General features: G+C 40.8%; 1 protein-coding gene across 1 annotated transcript in view; it reads left to right on the top strand.

Moving 5' to 3' along the window:
- ODAD2 (outer dynein arm docking complex subunit 2) overlaps positions 1-18727 on the top strand; it is a 145880-nt gene that overhangs the window by 100134 nt on the left and 27019 nt on the right. Inside the window, exons 15-17 of the mRNA XM_040434342.1 lie at positions 717-871; positions 3032-3274; positions 6839-6953. Coding sequence (XP_040290276.1) covers positions 717-871; positions 3032-3274; positions 6839-6953 — 513 coding nt within the window. The remainder of the gene's footprint in view (positions 1-716; positions 872-3031; positions 3275-6838; positions 6954-18727) is intronic.

Consider the following 18727-nt stretch of genomic DNA (forward strand, 5'->3'; position numbering starts at 1 on the left):
TACTTCCACCAGTGGCTTGGGTCTAAACTAAACCTTTCCTTAATTTAAATAAAATGTTTTTCTTTCTTCATTTGGCGTGGCCTCATTTCATCCTCTCTTTTCAGATCATTGCGGTAACGATGTCCTCGCATTATGTTCTGATTTGATTTTGCAGCTTACATATGTTGTGGTTTAAGTAACGACAAACTTTCACTCGCTTTTCATTTTTTTCCTCAAGACGTTTCTGCACACTCCCATGTTTGTCTGGCTATTTTTTTTATTTTTTTGTATTTATTTTATTGCTTTGCTTCTTAGTACTTACCATTTGTGCTGCCTGGGTATTGTTTATGACATCAGGTTTTATGATTAAGCCCGCTGCCAGCATTCTTCTCTGTTTAAGTCATCCACTTTTGTCTCTATAACTAGACAAAAAATAATTCAAGTGGCAGAAGCGTTTTATTTTTTTTATTTTTGTAATTGATGTCATATTAAATGTCCAAGTATTATGAAATGGATAACATGCACAGAGATGTTTTGGCAGAGCTACAGCAGCCACATGCAAACCATAATCACCAATTCCCACTTCACAAGGCAATTCGTATTACCCAAGCCTGCGAATCTTATTACTTACACCCTCGATTCGCAGACACAAAGCGATAATGTTTTATCCTGGAAAATATATGTTGTGTGCAGGACGGGGGAATTTCTGAAGTTGATCTCTGTTTTGTGATGTATAGTGTGCCGAGGACGAAGAGACTCGAGATCTGGTCCGGCAGTATGGAGGACTGCAACCCTTAGCCATGCTGCTCAGAAAGTCTGACAATAAGGAACTCTTGGCGGCGGTGACAGGAGCCATCTGGAAGTGTTCCATCAGCCGGGATAATGTGACAAAGTAACATTTTGGTTTTTGTCTATTATTCTAATGTCATTGACGTGTGTTTCGCATTATCGAAATCCCAGACGGTGATAATGTTCAGTCCGAAAGCCGTTCTGGGCTGTTACTGGCCAGCTGGTAGAGTTGAAAGAAGGTCATAGGCAGGGTGAGGGATTTCTTCGCAGATGAAGAGGACAAGATCAATGAGTAATGAAAGTAGCAGGAAACTTAAATGAGTTCTTTGGCTTAGTTAACAAGTGCCTAGGCTGCAAATATCAGATAGATTGACACAATAAGCACCTCTCAGGAGCAGTTATATACATCAAGCCGTCTCGGAGGGGATCATTTAGAGATCAGTCTGAGTGATAAGCAGCTGCTGGCTAAAGAGTGAGGACAACAAATATCTCCATATATCATCATATCTACACATAACTTACGGCTAGGCTACACATTAGCTGAGAAAAAATATACAGCCCATGTGCTTCATCTGCTGCACGACTTAGCCGGGATGTCACATAATTGGCCTGGTGCTGATGTATAGTGTGGTATATGGCAGATACAAAAAAGGTAATCCGTGCTTAGAGAAATCAGTTTACACCCTAAAGATTTATAGCATTCTTCCATGCTCACTTTTACGGTTCTTCATTCTGGGTGTTGGAAGAATATATATTGTTTGGAGCCATCCCTCTGAAGACCTAATAATAGAGTGTTTTATGGCTACTGCTCATGGAGGTTCCTGAGTCACCAGACATCTTTGAGAATCGTCAGAATACAAGCCAACAGGTTCACTGGAAAGAACACGTTCATATTTTTTTTAGTGCAGTGAACTGGAGTTAGGGACAATTAAAAGGGTATTCTGGTTTTAAGAAAACCACCCTGGTCGTGTGACCATCACACAGGTGCAGGGCTCGTTACAAGACAGAGCTCCGAAAACTGTAACGAGATGTGCACCTGCGTGATCGTTACATGACCAGGAAAGATCTTCACCCCATGGAAGTACACTATAAAGGATCGCATTGATTGACAGAAAGTATATGAAAGAATGTATAGCTCATCATTGCGCAATGAATAATATTTGCTGAAACCAGAATACCTCTTAAATGGGACCTCACCAGACCAGGTTTCCTACAAGGACTTGTCAAAGCTGGACTAATGAAGGCATTATCGTACGCTTAATGGGTTCTGGAAGTAGTAATCAAGGAGCCGAAAGAAGTGAGATCAACTCCCACTGGAAGTAGTAATCAAGGAGCCAAAACAAGCAAGATCAGCTCCTCCTTAGAAGAGGAAGTGCCCTTTTAGGCCTTGATGAGTGTTTCACATCATGCCCTTCCCTGCAGCCTTGATAAATAGCTGGTCGGAAGTTGATGGGCTGGGGCTCACTAACACTAGCCATACAACTTAGATAGGCCGACAACTGTTCTGCACAAACCTTCTGTTCTCAGTAGGGAGATGGGAGTAAGGCCTTGCCAGGCACCTCTGATGGTGGACTATCTTCTTTGATAACAGATGGAATGGGCATGTTAAAATCCAGCCCTTCTTTCCCCCGACATCTGCTGTAGACACTTTAGGCCTCGTTCACACGACCATATCCATTTTGCACTTTGCGATTTTCTCACACACATCAGTAGAAATGACTATTCTTGTCTTCAGAACCACCCCTGAAGATTATGTTATGTTTATAGGTAGTTTTAGACTTGGTTTACTTTAATGACAGTGATATCCCATATTAATTTTAACTGCAGTTAGCAATTAACTAATGTGAGAATGATTTTACTGAATATTATCCCTTAAAAAAGTATCTGGTCGTCATATTAATTTATATTAAAGCTAAATAAATGCCCAAAACTTAAATGAAGTTACTGCATATTACAGTCATGAGGCGCAGAAATAGCAGTAACACCAAGGGACTGAGCCTAAGAGGTCTCAAAAAGTCCCGCAGACCCATATGAGGACACCAGTAGAATTACAGACGAGTGATAGTTGGGGTGGGGGCTTTATAAATTTTTCAGTGGGTCCCAGGAGCTTCAAGTAACATCACTGAAAGCCACAGACTCTGTTTTTACCCTATTTAATGTTAATACTGTAATGTTAATACTGTGCGTGGGGGTCTTGTATCAAGGTGTATCATGCAACCTTTCTGTCCAGGTGCAGCAGATAATTGTTTTCTTTGTTTCAAAGGTTTCAGGAATACAAAGTAATAGAAACCCTGGTCACCTTCTTGGCTGACCAGCCAGAAGAGGTCCTTGTTAATGTCGTAGGAGCACTGGGAGAATGTGGCCAGGAGCCCGCCAATAGGGCCATCATCCGTAAATGTGGGGGCATCAATCCACTGGTCAATTTACTAACCAGCACCAATCAAGCATTGCTGGTGAACGTTACCAAGGCTGTAGGAGCCTGCGCATCGGAGCCCGATAATATGGCGTAAGTTTCCATATTTGTGTATTAATATTTCAAAATAATGTATCTATATGGAAATAAAATACACGGGTCAAAATCAGATCTAGGAAAAGTCTCTAGAACTTCTTTTATGCAAAACTAAGATCATAATAGAAAAAAACATAACAGCATATGTAAGGAATTGTGTATGCAACATCACTACAAACCCTAAGAACTGCATGCATGCTTTATGACTACGAAGGCCCATATTTACTAATCCTATAGATGGCGTAGACCTAGACAGACGGTCTAGACCTGCACCAGATTTATCACAGGGGCTCAGGCTGGGTCATAAATGTGGTGCAGCTAGAGACACTTTTGTCTAGCTTTCCACCAACTATTGGTTGACTTCCATTAAAACAGAATTACACATCAGAATACGGGTGCAAAATTAAGGGGTAAGAATACGTCAGAATACGAGTGAAAAATGGTGCATCTTAGGCCCCCTATCTAGACCCCCCCTTCAAGTCGCAAAACGTGTACACATCGTAGTTGTACCAAACTGCCAACGTGCGCCACAGATTCTAGGCACAGACACACTGGTAAATTTGGGCCAAAGTGTGAATTCGTTTTTCAGTTTTATTGCAGCAAAAAATAAATAAACATTGGCCTAATTTTTATTTTTTTGCTATTATTGCATAGAACACACATTATTTGGGACAGTTCTTTAGATCCTAGAAATTAAATAAAAGATACAGAAAATGTATTATATTCCAAATGTCGGCACTTCTGCTCATTCAAGACAACACACTTTTTTTGTGAAATCCTATACAGGGAGTGCAGAATTATTAGGCAAGTTGTATTTTTGAGGATTAATTTTATTATTGAACAACAACCATGTTCTCAATGAACCCAAAAAACTCATTAATATCAAAGCTGAATATTTTTGGAAGTAGTTTTTAGTTTGTTTTTAGTTTTAGCTATTTTAGGGGGATATCTGTGTGTGCAGGTGACTATTACTGTGCATAATTATTAGGCAACTTAACAAAAAACAAATATATACCCATTTAAATTATTTATTTTTACCAGTGAAACCAATATAACATCTCAACATTCACAAATATACATTTCTGACATTCAAAAACAAAACAAAAACAAATCAGTGACCAATATAGCCACCTTTCTTTGCAAGGACACTCAAAAGCCTGCCATCCATGGATTCTGTCAGTGTTTTGATCTGTTCACCATCAACATTGCGTGCAGCAGCAACCACAGCCTCCCAAACACTGTTCAGAGAGGTGTACTGTTTTCCCTCCTTGTAAATCTCACATTTGATGATGGACCACTGGTTCTCAATGGGGTTCAGATCAGGTGAACAAGGAGGCCATGTCATTAGATTTTCTTCTTTTATACCCTTTCTTGCCAGCCACGCTGTGGAGTACTTGGATGCGTGTGATGGAGCATTGTCCTGCATGAAAATCATGTTTTTCTTGAAGGATGCAGACTTCCTCCTGTACCACTGCTTGAAGAAGGTGTCTTCCAGAAACTGGCAGTAGGACTGGGAGTTGAGCTTGACTCCATCCTCAACCCGAAAAGGCCCCACAAGCTCATCTTTGATGATACCAGCCCAAACCAGTACTCCACCTCCACCTTGCTGGCGTCTGAGTCGGACTGGAGCTCTCTGCCCTTTACCAATCCAGCCACGGGCCCATCCATCTGGCCCATCAAGACTCACTCTCATTTCATCAGTCCATAAAACCTTAGAAAAATCAGTCTTGAGATATTTCTTGGCCCAGTCTTGACGTTTCAGCTTGTGTGTCTTGTTCAGTGGTGGTCGTCTTTCAGCCTTTCTTACCTTGGCCATGTCTCTGAGTATTGCACACCTTGTGCTTTTGGGCACTCCAGTGATGTTGCAGCTCTGAAATATGGCCAAACCCGTGGCAAGTGGCATCTTGGCAGCTGCACGCTTGACTTTTCTCAGTTCATGGGCAGTTATTTTGCGCCTTGGTTTTTCCACACGCTTCTTGCGACCCTGTTGACTATTTTGAATGAAACGCTTGATTGTTCGATGATCACGCTTCAGAAGCTTTGCAATTTTAAGAGTGCTGCATCCCTCTGCAAGATATCTCACTATTTTTGACTTTTCTGAGCCTGTCAAGTCCTTCTTTTGACCCATTTTGCCAAAGGAAAGGAAGTTGCCTAATAATTATGCACACCTAATATAGGGTGTTGATGTCATTAGGCCACACCCCTTCTCATTACAGAGATGCACATCACCTAATATGCTTAATTGGTAGTAGGCTTTCGAGCCTATACAGCTTGGAGTAAGACAACATGCATAAAGAGGATGATGTGGTCAAAATACTCATTTGCCTAATAATTCTGCACTCCCTGTATATATTATTATTATTACTATTATTTATTTTTGTATATTTATTATTTATAAATTTTATTCATTTTACTCACTTGTATATTTAAAACGTAAGTATATTTATATGTATTACATTTAAACCTAAACTTTTTATTCATTATTTTTACTATATTTTAGTCATTCTCCATGTGACTAAAAGGCGCAGACAGTATGGAATTGCTACAAAAGAGCCCAGATTAAGAATGTATATACGAGATTTGTTTTGTGGTTGAAATCTATTTAATCACCCAAAAAAATCTTGTTCAGGATTGTGAGCGTTGACTACGGCCTGGATACAATTACGCACTGTATAAATCACATGTCACCATGATATGTTTTTGCAGAACTTCGTTTCATGTTCTCAGCAGATAATAACATCCTCTTGTACGTTTGAAGCTGATATATTTCAAGCCCCCTCTTTCTATCTTTTCGCAAGATTTAGGATTACAGCGTCTTCGTACAAAGATAGGGATTGTAAGGGGATATTAGGTTTAGTCTGGCCTGCGGCTCGGTTTAAAGTCCTCTATGGACCCTGATGTAAAGTTATGTTTCTCCTACTGATTGATGTATAAACAGTGGACAGATGGCGGTGTGATGAATCTGATGAGAATTCATTCTTCAGCCAGTCATAAAGATAGTTTGATTAGAGTGTGTTTAAGTAATTAGACAGCGGTATTTAATGCCGGTCATGTTAGTTGGCGGCACATGGAAAACAAGTTAAACTTTATACGTTCCCAACAAAGGATGCACTGTGGTATAGAAGTTTAAACCTCTATCAGGATTACAGATGCTTTTCCCTTCACGGACAGTCTATGGTTCCGAATAGGAAGCTGCGTAGAAAAAATAAAAAAGGATTTCAAAAACACGCACATCCTCTCAAAGTAATGAAGTTCTGCAATAAATAGATGTTTCGGAAAATACTTGCATTTTACGAAGCGTCTTAAGTTCTCACATATGACTTTTATTCGTATTGCATTAAGATCTCACAGCTTGTTTGTAGCTTTGATACAAGGAAAGGAAGGGAGAGGGGTCGGAAACCTAAAAAATTGACACGGATGGAATGAGATGTTAAATCCACAAGAAAGTCTGTGACGATTTTACTCTGATTTCTTGGTCAAATACAATTCTTCACAGTCAGGATCTTAGATTTCTGCTGCTATAATTGATGTTTATTTCTTCATTGCCTGGCTGCGCGACAGGGTAATTGACCGATTAGATGGAGTTCGTTTGCTGTGGTCGTTGCTTAAAAATCCGCATCCAGATGTTCAGGCAAGTGCGGCGTGGGCCATCTGTCCCTGCATCGAGAATGCAAAGGTGGGTATGAACGACAGGTCTCTATGCATAGCCCATAGCCATACACTGCAGCGCTCTGCCGCTCCTGTTCCTCCAGGGTCTGTGGAAAATCATTTTTTATCAGTGATTTTACACAAACTAGAGAAATAAAGAAAAAAAATAAAGTGTTGATCTAAAGAAAAGATGTACGGGATGAATAGTATTTTAATGTCTTTATTTAATGAATGGTAAACAAAATATAACATTTTATTCTAATTTTATGTGCAGATAAAACCTTTTCTTAAATGCAACCGCCCCAACTAATCGCCATGTAACCCGGAGAAATGTAGTGTTATCTGAGGTTCATTTTCCAGCTGCTTCCCAATTTGATGGGAAGGGGTTCCAAGTGGGGGGGATCCCTTCTGTCATGTCCATATGCCTAAATAGGGAATATGGAAAAAATGTATTTTGCAAATTCCTTTAAGTGGTAGTTAAATTTATGTTAAAAAAAATAATCTGTCTCTCATAGCTGCAAGAGTTTCAGTAGTGCTGGACAGTCAGATTTCCTTAAAGGGCATCTGTCAGCAGATTTGTCCCTATGACACTGGCTGACCTGTTACATGTGCGCTTGGCAGCTGAGGGCATCTGTGTTGGTCCCATGTTCATATGTGCCCTCTGGCCTGGGTGTTATCAGTACACCTTCAGAGATCTGGTATCTTACATGGATTGTACTATTCATCTGAATGAGGTTTGAAGAAATCGATGCACTGCAGCAGGAACAACCCCATTCATGTATGGAAGTTACAGAACTCTTCTATTGGCAGAACGGTGTTTCTCATGCCCTGCTGGGAATAGAACGATGACCAGACACAAGCGGCTCTCTCCACTGCTATCATCAGGATGTATGTCACTGCTTTCTGCTGCCCTCAGCCCGGGCAGCATAAACCTGTTGGCAGATTCCCGTTAAGACCATTCGGTATTAAATTTTGATCTTCTGTTTTATTATTCCATATAATTATAAAGAGAAGAAAATCTTTTACTGGTGCACTGTATGTAAATTGAAAAAATATGACGCCATGATGGCTAAAAAAAGAAAGTCAGAGAATGTCCAATACATATAACAATACAGAGCGTTTCATTTCTGTCTTACTCTGTAGCCAGCATATTATATATAAAAAGGAGACATTACTGACATAAAATCTAAAACAGAAATAAATGCTGGTAATTTTGATCAAACTAATTAAGCTGATTGGCCACATAGCACATGTGAAATATATACTTGGTAATAGATTCATAAAAAATGCCACATTGTTGCCAAATGCCAGATTTCCTGCTGCTGCCAAATCTATATTTCGTGTGCAATTCTCCCTTTATGTATTTTATAATGCAGAGACATGCAAATTTTTTTATTATTTTAGTGTTATTTTCATACTATAATAGACACCCATTAGTAGAACTGCACTCAGCATAGCCATCACTTTGACGTTACTTTTGCCATACCAGGCAGGCGGCAGTCACACTGCTAGGTATGGAAGAAGAATACAATTACTGTGCATAAGATACATTTCTAAAGTACTTTTTAATATGTATTTCTATGACCACGTTCATTGCTGAGTCACTGTGAACTGACCTGTCCTAATAGACGGCTACACACTGTGGTGGCCATTGACACTACTACATAGTACTGTAGTTACCTTTACAAAATTATATTATATCATAGGCCAAACCTATCCCCAAAAAATACTGACTTTTTTGTTTATAACTTTTACATTTTTCTTTTTAGTGAATGACTACATTTTCAGCCTTTTCTTATTCCCTCAATAACAAACTCCACTGGTGTACGATGTGCCACAGTTATTAAAGGGGTTCTCAGGGAACGATTTAACATGGCTACCAGCAACCTGTCCTAGAATGTGAGCAGGACTGAATGCCTCCACTTGCAGAGCTGCCTAGGGGGTGGCACTTGCATCTACTACATATTGTTGAGCGTTCCTGTCAGGCTGCTCAGCCATGATGGCATATCGTAGGCAGGATCCCATTATTACTGTCTATTGTACAGTCTATTGTGTTACTGTAGGTATTGAGCCCCCCCTTTTCCCCCTCCAGGTAGCTCTGCAAGTGGGAAAAAAATAGAAAAGAGGACCATGCCCCCTGTGTGTGAACTGTGATGTACAGTTGCCCCCTGATACCAGGGATTGCAACTCACCAGATGGAGTTGTGCTGAACCAGGTACAACGCTGGGAAACACTTGTAAAACGGAGTGTGGTTTTAGAGCAGCTCCCTTAAGCCACGGGTGTCCACCGATGGGTCCCGAAATTCTTTTCATTGCAGATATTGACACCAGATAGTGTGAATTAGACCATTGAAAACACAAAATAATCAACCAAACCACACATAACTTCTTTTTTTTAAATCTTTATATATTTTTTATCCATTTCGATATTGGCCGGCAAGTTTTATATATATATATATATATATATAGTGCTTTATTTAAATTTTCAAATTGTTTTAACTTTGAAAAAAAAGCTTGTAATTAAAATTGTATTAAAAAAAAAAGGAAGAGGAAATTAATTATGACCTCATTTCCTGAAAACCAGGTTTAAATTTCAACATTTGCAGTCAGTCCGGTTCAAGCCTGAGGAATCCGATGGTTCGGTCGGTGAAACGCGTTGCAATAGACCGAATCACTTTGTTTTTAAGATATGTGTTTTATATATTTTATTTATTAAAGTGTGGTAAATCTTAGCGGCCCATCCTTTTTTATGTTTATTTAATATTGCTCTGCAAGTGGAGGCAACCAGTCCTGCTCACATTCTAGGACAAGTTGCTGGTGGCCATTTTAAATCATTCCCAGAGAACTCCTTTAAGAGGTAATAACTCGGTGTATGTTTGGTTCCATGTCTACACCATTAAGGTTGCTGGCGTAGATTTCAAGCATAATGTGTACCAGTTTTCTGGCACACATGTTGTTATTTAAGTTGGACCACAGGGGTCCTGCTCGTGGTCTTCCTCTTCATGCCCAAGCCCAGCCCACTGTTTCTGAAAGTGGCAAAGGTGACAGAGAAATCCAAATGTCACCAATTTTGGTGTAAAATATTGGTGGCTGCAACCAGCCAGAATTTCTTTTATATTATATGACATACATATTGATGCACGTACACAGTATTTGGAGCCCTGAATCAGAAAAGCAGAGCTCAAGTTCAACATTAGGGCTCATGCACACGAACGTATTTTCTTTCCGTTTCTGTTCCGTTTTTTTTTGCGGAACCATTCACTCAAAAAACCCGGAAGTTACTCCGTGTGCACTCCGCTTCCGTATGTCCGTATTTCCGTTCCGCATAAAAAATAGAACATGTCCTATTATTATCCGCATTACGGACAAGGATGGTACTGTTCTATTAGAGGCCAGCTGTTCCGTTCCGCAAAATACCGAATGCACACAGATGTCATCTGTATTTTTTTCGGATCCGTTTTTTTCGGCCCGCAAAATACATACGGTCCTGTGCATGAGGCCTTAAAGGGACAGTCCTCTCATGAACCGAGTTACTTACCTGCAATTATTTTCCATAGTTCTTGCAGCTTGGATGTTTTTTAGGTAATTTCCATTAGGACAGAGCTGTGATACATGACTTAACAGGGTTTTTCAGGGAACTGAATATATATAACCAATCTTCAGGGTCAACTCTGTTGATCAGCTGTTTGAAAAGCATGCAAATCCCGTGTGTCCAATGGGTATGATGTCACCGAAGAAGAGGCTACAGCCCTCACCTCAGCATTGTAGCCCGTACAGCTGATCGGGCAGGGGTCCTCGGACTCAGACCCCTTCGATCAGATATTGATTACCTATCCTGAAGATATTTAACCTGTGGCAAATTCATTTAAGCATAGATACAGTGCCTAGAGGGAGTCTGAAGTAGTCTCGGACACTCCTCCTGCCTCATCATTGGTCCAGGATGCTGCTTTCCGTTCCCCTGCAGTTTTGCCTCCTCAAATTGGATGCTGTGTGCAATCACCATCCCAGCACATGATCAGCAGGATATCGCCGCAAGAGCTGATTTCTATTACAGCAAGGGAAAGACTATTATAAAGTACTGATTATTAAAGGGGTTCTCCCATGATTGATGTAGAAAATGTAAATCAGACATCATATAGCTCGTGACAATCTCTTTCTAACAAACCTAGAACCAGCCCTGTACCTCCCATGGATCCAGAGATCTCCCCATTCATTGCTCCAATTGCTCTCCTGATTATCTTCAAGCTTGCAGCTCAGGGGACGTGTCCTTTCTGCTCTCTCCCTGTAATTGCCACAGCTTCCAACAGAAAGTATGTCTAGTGGCAGTTAATGATTTAAACTGAGCACCTTTGACCAGCTCAGTGAGACAGACTAAAAAAATAAGGAAAAGAACGAACAGCAGGTGGCGCTATACATATACATTTTATTGAATGGCTCAGTGGTTATACTAAATTACATAAAGCTACAAAAGTATTCAGATCCAGCTGCTGGTTTGACATATGTACAATATGCTTTGTGACACAAACCCTTTTAAACCACCAGCTAGAAAAAAATATAATTTTTTGTTAAGTCTTTAGGTGAGTAACATTAATAATGTAGGTCATCAAAATTTGAGTAATTGCCCAAAGTAACTAATTTAAATTTCAGCTCTCTTCTTTTTTCCATTACGCCCCATGACAGCACCTGTGAGAGATCCTCCTCCTTCCGGACAGGAAACAGGAACTTCCCAGATCTTTAAATTGGTCCCATGCCTTCCACCTTCAGTTCTTTCCTGTTTCCTGTCCAGGGACAGGAGGATTTCTTTCCAGGTCTATCTCTACGTTTTACAAGCACTACAGGTTGGACCTTTCATCTGTGCAGGATATGTCTTTTGGGAGAAAGGTGCTGCAGGCTGTAGTCCCTCCCTAATAATTATCTAGTCTAGTCTCTCACAGGTGCTGTCATGGGGCGTAATGGAAATACTTCAATTACTCTTACCGGTAATATGTTTTCCATGAGCCCATGACAGCACCTACATAATTCCCTCCCTTATTTAAAAAAAAAATATATATATATATATAATAATAATAAGACTTTTATTTATAAAGAATGATGATGGGAAAAAAGGAAAAAAAAAAAAAAAGAGAGAAGGAGAAATTTACTCTTTAGTATAGTGCCAAAGAAGAGATATGCCTGGCATATATTTGGCGCAGAGTTTTTTCTATTATGTTTTCTCGCCTATGTTGTTAGTTTTTACTATATATAGGTGCGTTGCTGGTCCCAGGAATCTTGTCAAATACTGAAGGTGGAAGGCATGGGACCAATTTAAAGATCTGGGAAGTTCCTGTTTCCTGTCCGGAAGGAGGAGGATCTCTCACAGGTGCTGTCATGGGCTCATGGAAAACATATTACCGGTAAGAGTAATTGAAGTATTTTTTTTTCAGAAGCCCTTTGGAAAATATATGGGCAGCTGATAGTTAAGGGACATGGTTAAGATTTTAGCACTAAGCCTCCTTATCTCACATATTTGAAGACAAAATGGTAATGTTGCAGTTTTCTTTTTTTTATCATTGCCGCATCTACATCACAAAAATAATTGCCCTCGGACCCTATATGAGGGATTTGGTACGGTTAAACCCTAGAACGTTGTAGAATTTCCAGTTGACACCTGCTTTGGTTTCTTAGATATTCAGAGACCACAGCGCTTTGTCTCCAATTTTTCTGCGGGTCTCCGTGTCAGTCTTTACAGTTCCTCAAATTCACAGTCTGAAGTGTTTTTCACATTAAGGTTCACCATGTCTGCTAATTAAAAAGACTCACAGTGTTCTTTGCATACCCTTTCACCCTAACACGTGTCTAAAGAAAAAAAAAAATGTCAGCCTCTTCCAATTCTTTTTTTCAATTTTTTTTGGGGAAAAAAAAAATTCCAGTCTTCTACCAAAACAGTCTAATTTAATGGTTCAATGTTCTAAGCATTTACAAAACAGATTTAACATAAAACAGCTGGTAGACACATATCTAGACATAATAACTTTTATATACCAGTACTGTTCATTGTGCTCAAATTCCACCAGTACTTTCTTCCACAAATTTCTGTAATGAATAATAACATTTTCTAGTTTGCAAAGTGGATCGCATCCATATCCATTAATCAGGCCAATTGCCTTAAAGAGGCAGGAACAGTACATATGTTATTCTTAACATATTAGAGAACATTATTTTAAAGGAATGGGACTATACCGCCTCAAAGATAATTTTTGCTGCAGTATCAAAAGGAGCTTGCCGCTAGATTTGGGGCCATTAAACCACCAGTATGTCATTGTACAGGTGTCAACCTGTCTCCTGTCAAAGGACTCTTAAAGAGGAATTTTCATGGGTTTATGTGTTAGAAACTGGTATGCTTACCAGGTAGGGCCCCTACAGATGCAAGCACTTTTTTTTTCCAAAATAACCATCCGTTCTGGTGCTGTGTCCCCCGCTGTTTTTCCCGACCATCGGTACAGGGAGGAGGAGACGGCCAGGTTTCTCAATGGGCGACTCCTTCTCTCTGACTGTAGCGCGGTCCATTCACCGCGGAGAGCGCTACAGCCAGGGAGAAGGAGACACCCATTGAGAAACCCGGCCATCTCCTCCTTCCTGTACCGATGGTCTAAATTAACATATTAGTTGGGAAAAACAGCGGGGGTTACAAACCCATGAAAGGTCCTGTTTAAATTACTAGAGATGAGTTCAGTGGCATCCGGCGCATGTGCAGCGAAGCAAAGTGTACTGTCCTCGGCTTCATCTACACAATGTGCATGTGCTGGATGCTGCTAGACTCATCTCTGGACTCTTCTCTAATTTGTAAGTCTTTTTAACACCTTTTTCAGAAGCAGACTATTCGGAAAGGGGTCTGTTTGAAAAGCTCAACAGCAGCTGCATAACGGCCCCAAACCTAGTGACAAGTTCCCTTAGGTAATCTGTCATCCCGATTTTGGACTATTATACATGCATAGTGCTGCAAATAATGAGTGCAGATCACTAGTTTTTATTTTCCTTCTGCCCCCAGTTTCCCCGCTGTCAGCAAAATATAATTAACTGATCAGTGTTGGTCCAACCTGACTGAAGGTCCTGTTTGATGGATGGAGCAGTAGGGCAAGCGTGCACCCTGCTGCTCCATTCATTCTCTATCGGACTACTGGAGACAGCCAGGTACAGAATGAATGGAGCGGCAGGGTGCCTGCTTGATTTACTGCTCCATCAGGATGAGGGAATGGGACCTGCCCTTTTGGGAGTGGTGGAAATCTCAGTGGTCAGATCCCAACCAATGAATTTAAAACTTGGTACAACCCCTTTAATGTGTAATTGTTCCTGGCTGCCTTTACTACCATTGTTTGGAGCAGTAGCTATGCAACTGCCTTACCCTTGAATCTGAGTCAGTATATCAGTTTGTTTAGCATGGTTAATTTTGGTTGAGCCCAACTGTAAGTCCTTGGGCTATCGGAGAGACACAGTTAGTACTCAGTAAAGGTGACTGCGTCCAGATCCGCAGTCTTGTGAACAACTGGAATTGTTGCAGAATACAGTCCACTGTACATTCTTAAGTAACATGAAATCATGTGTTACGGATCAGCAAGTGTGGAGCCACTGTGCCAACTAACCAGTTTTGCTGTGGGCTAGACCCTAAGGGCATTATTCTGGCGCTTCCCTGGTATTCACTTTTTAAAAAAGACCTGTCACCACGGAATTCAATGCAATATGAAAGCAGTGTTATAGAGGAGGAGATGATGAGCAGATTGATATATATTTTTGTGGGAAAAGATTCAGTAAAACCTGTAATTTATACATTTATATCTTTGCTTTTTCTACCTTCTGTGAACAGCATTGATACAGGGAGGAGATGTTATCAGTGATTGATAGCATTGTGTGCATAACTGTGCATAGAGAGATGGCTGTCATTCACTGATAACACCTCCCTCCTGTACCGATAACTGTTCACAGGAGGTGGAAAAATCTAATAAATTGCAAGTTGTACTGAATGTTTACCTATATATCAGTCTGCTCAGCTGCTTCTCCTTCTCTATAACATGCTGCTTTCAGATTACAATGCATTTTGTGGTGAAAGGTCCTGAAGGGATCTGACCTTTACTGCAGGGAAGCAACCAGACCGCTACCTCCTTGGATAGTCCCAGTGTAATTGGCAGCGGACCCCTAGAGCTCAGGGACTCTATTGGAAGCACCAGGAGCTTAGGCTATAGAAATGCACCAAAATTCCAGGAAAACCTCAGTATAGTCTGAACGGTCACTGAGACTTGAATGTTTCTGAGATCCAGACAGCACACTTGAAGTGTTCATGGTGGGAAACACAGGATAAAGGGGCAGTCTGGGTGATGGTGAAGATACTGACGAGGAAGGTAGGATGGCTACTTGGCAGGAGCACAAATAAGGCAAACAGACAGGGTTAACTTAAACAAACAAAACTGAAACTGGAACAAATGAAGGAACCTGGTCAACGGGGAACCTAAAGCTCAGGCACCCTACAGCTGGAGGCGGCGCCTTAAATACCCAGAGACCTCCAGCCATTAGCTGAGGAAGGATTTGGAAGCACATGCCCTAAGGAGACAGAGGCTGGAGCACAAGACAGAAGCATAGCGGCAGCATGGTAGCACATATATCATGCCTGCAGAGGAGAGTAGGGCAACAGCGGACATAGACAGCTGACCTAACATAATGCTATTTGCTCACCATTGTCTCTATTAGAAAATGTAGGAGGCCCAATGATGACTTTTATTGGGAATTAATATTTGTTTCTACAATTATTCTATTTCATTTTAGGCACAAATGTGTTTTAGTAATGGATTGTTTCTGACCTCATAAGTGTACAAAGCATAATTTCAATGGATGAAAAGCATTTTTGTGGACACTGCATGTCCTTGTGTTTATTTAGTTGTAATCTATGAAATAAGAAAAAGACTTGGTTTTGGAACCCGATTTAGGTTTGGATGATTTTTTCCTGGCTGAATTCTGTTTGCTACTTTTTTAAGTTGATGAACTCTGCTTTCTGGGGAGAGCTAGAGGGTTTTGCTTTCTGGAAAATAGATCTCTCTAAATTTAATTTAGTTTTTAATGCAGAATAAAGTCTCTTTGCTTATCCCTATGCCACATACAGCCCATTTTCAACCTGTTCCAGATGCCGAAACATCTTAGATTTGAGACATACTAAAGACATAAAAGAACGCTGGACAAATCATAAAAGCGTTATAGATGATCATATAAAATATTAAACCAGTGACAACATATTGTGGACAGCAAAACCATGTTTAAACCATTTCCATGTGATCTCTTTGTACTACAGGGACCAAGACCTAAGAACAGGCAGTACATACATCATTGAATTTTCCTAGTTAATGTGGGACTCGCTCTCAGGACAAGCGGACACAATATAGATCAGTTTAACTCAAAAACTTCAGTGTTTATTCACACTTGTTGCAAGTACATAGTATGACAGTTCATTTGCAGTATTGGTTTTAGTCCACACCCAGATAGCTCAAACAAGCAAAACAGTCACCTTTTGTCCTGGGTGTTAATCCACACCTGACCGACATAGCTCAGAACATAGCAGTCCTCCAGGATTCAGGCCTGGCACAAGGCTTAGATCCCGGTTCAGAGATTGCCAGAGCTCCAATGTCAGAGACAGATAAATCCCCACACCTGACACTGCTGGCTGTTTTTTTATAGGCCTGACAAAACCCGGCCTGGAACGCGGGAAGTATTCACCCACCCAGCACTTTGACTACTCCCAGTAAGAGCTGTTACGGATCAGCTATTTGCAGCCATACTAAATAGCAAAGTGTCAAACAGCAACTGCTGCTGACACATGAAAACAGGCTCTTACTCCACCAAGGCCAGGAACCTTGGTGAGAACATACCTATAATCCACAATGATTCCTTGTATCTTCTTACATTAATAAGATAAGTAGACTTGTAGACATTTGAGTTGGGAGCAGTTATTTCAGTTTTATCAATATTGTATAAAGTATATGGCAGTTTACTATAGGTTCCATGTGTACCAATACAGTATATTGTGCATTGATACCATGCAGTGTGCTGCAGTGGCGTGTGCGAGTGTGGTTGGCTGGATGGGAGTTGTAGTTGTACTCACAGTTCTGATGATCCCTGGGCTCGTGGAAGGGTGCACCTTTCTTCCCTTAAGGGCACTCTCTGGTTCTAGGGTTCTTCTGCCTGATAGCGATTGAGGTGCCCGAAGTGTTGGAGGTTTTGAGGTGCAAGACAGGGTCCCTATTGTTGTGACACCAACTTGCAATGTTGATATAAAAAGGGTTGTAGCAGCACTTAAGGAAAAAAGTTGTATTGTCAAAAATAGTGGTGGTGCAAGCGGTGATGACTAGTCTGTAGTACCCCCTTTGTGCAAAATATAGAAGAAGACCGCAGCACTCTCAAGTCTTCAGAAAAGCTGTAATTTATTCACCAATGTGTGAGACATTTCGACCTTACGGCCTTGGTGAATAAATTACAGCTTTTCTGAAGACTTGATAGTGCTGCGGTCTTCTTCAATATTTTGGAGCAATGTTGACGCAGTTGTGCAGCAGAACAGTCCTTTACTGAAGAATTCAAATGCAAATATATCAGCACAGTTCTTGGCATGCACGGACTGGCAGTTGGCACACAACATGCACTTTTCATAGATGTTACGGGTTTCACAGCTGCACAGGTAGTTGATAGGCCATAGTATCTCTTTAAAGTAGTTTTTCTTACTGTGTGCTTCTCTAGCTGACATAAGCATCCAGCATGGGGTGTAATACATCTTGTAAAGCAATGCAGGGCAGTTCCCCCTAACAGCAGGCAAAAACTCTGCTCCTTTTTTTGAATAGCTTGCCGTACTTACAACACATGTCCACAGAATCCACCTTGGGATGTGGGTATTTCTTACCATGGGCCAAACTGTTATTTGGTATGCTCAGGCACTGGAGGTAACTCCTGTACATGCATATCATAGAGTCAATAAGTCCTTTTAGACAAGTTATTTCTACTGAACTTTCTCAATAATGTCTCTGTTACATCTGGCCTACTCTTGTAGTGGTTCTCTGAGGCCCAGCTCTGGATGGATCCGGGTCTAGTTTGGCTCATAAATGAATGACATGTGCTCCTCTCACTTCTGAGCCTAAGCTCAGACTGTCTGACTAGTTTCTAGTACTCTGTACTCCCTCTCTATATGTGGAGGGTGACACCAGCCCCATCTGGTGGTGGCTGTGGATATGGCCAATCAATAACTTGTGCATTCAAAATACAGTAAATGCATGTTTTACACAGAAATACATTCACACTTTGCAGTGTACCGCAACTCTGCCGACCAGACACGTGTCATTTATTCAAGTAACTCAGCAGAGTGACTAATATTGTGCTGACAGTGTACCTATGGGGCATGCAGACATAGTGGCTGAACATGGGCACTGGTGTCTAGGACCCAATGACCCCTTTGCCACATAAGAAGACACCAGTATTATAAATGGCATAGGTAAGGACCAGGAGCAACATCTGTGTAAAAGAGCTTCAGGCTATGTTCAAATTCATTATTTTTGGATGGAAAGAATAGAGCTGCATGCATCGCGTCGGAACCCAGCAGATCCTTGTAAGTAACTGGTCTGTCGGTCTCCAGAGGTGTCCATTGTGCAACACTGCATTGTGGTTTCTGTTTGTAATGAAACCCATGATGTAGATTTAAATAGAGAACAGCACAACTCATTTTTAGAATCAGGGATAGTATTTCATATGTAGCTAATTCTTTTGTTCAAGATTTGATGAGGATTTCAATGTGGATTCTGTG

This window comes from Bufo bufo, chromosome 5 (assembly GCF_905171765.1).
Source record: "Bufo bufo chromosome 5, aBufBuf1.1, whole genome shotgun sequence".
NCBI lineage: Eukaryota > Metazoa > Chordata > Amphibia > Anura > Bufonidae > Bufo > Bufo bufo.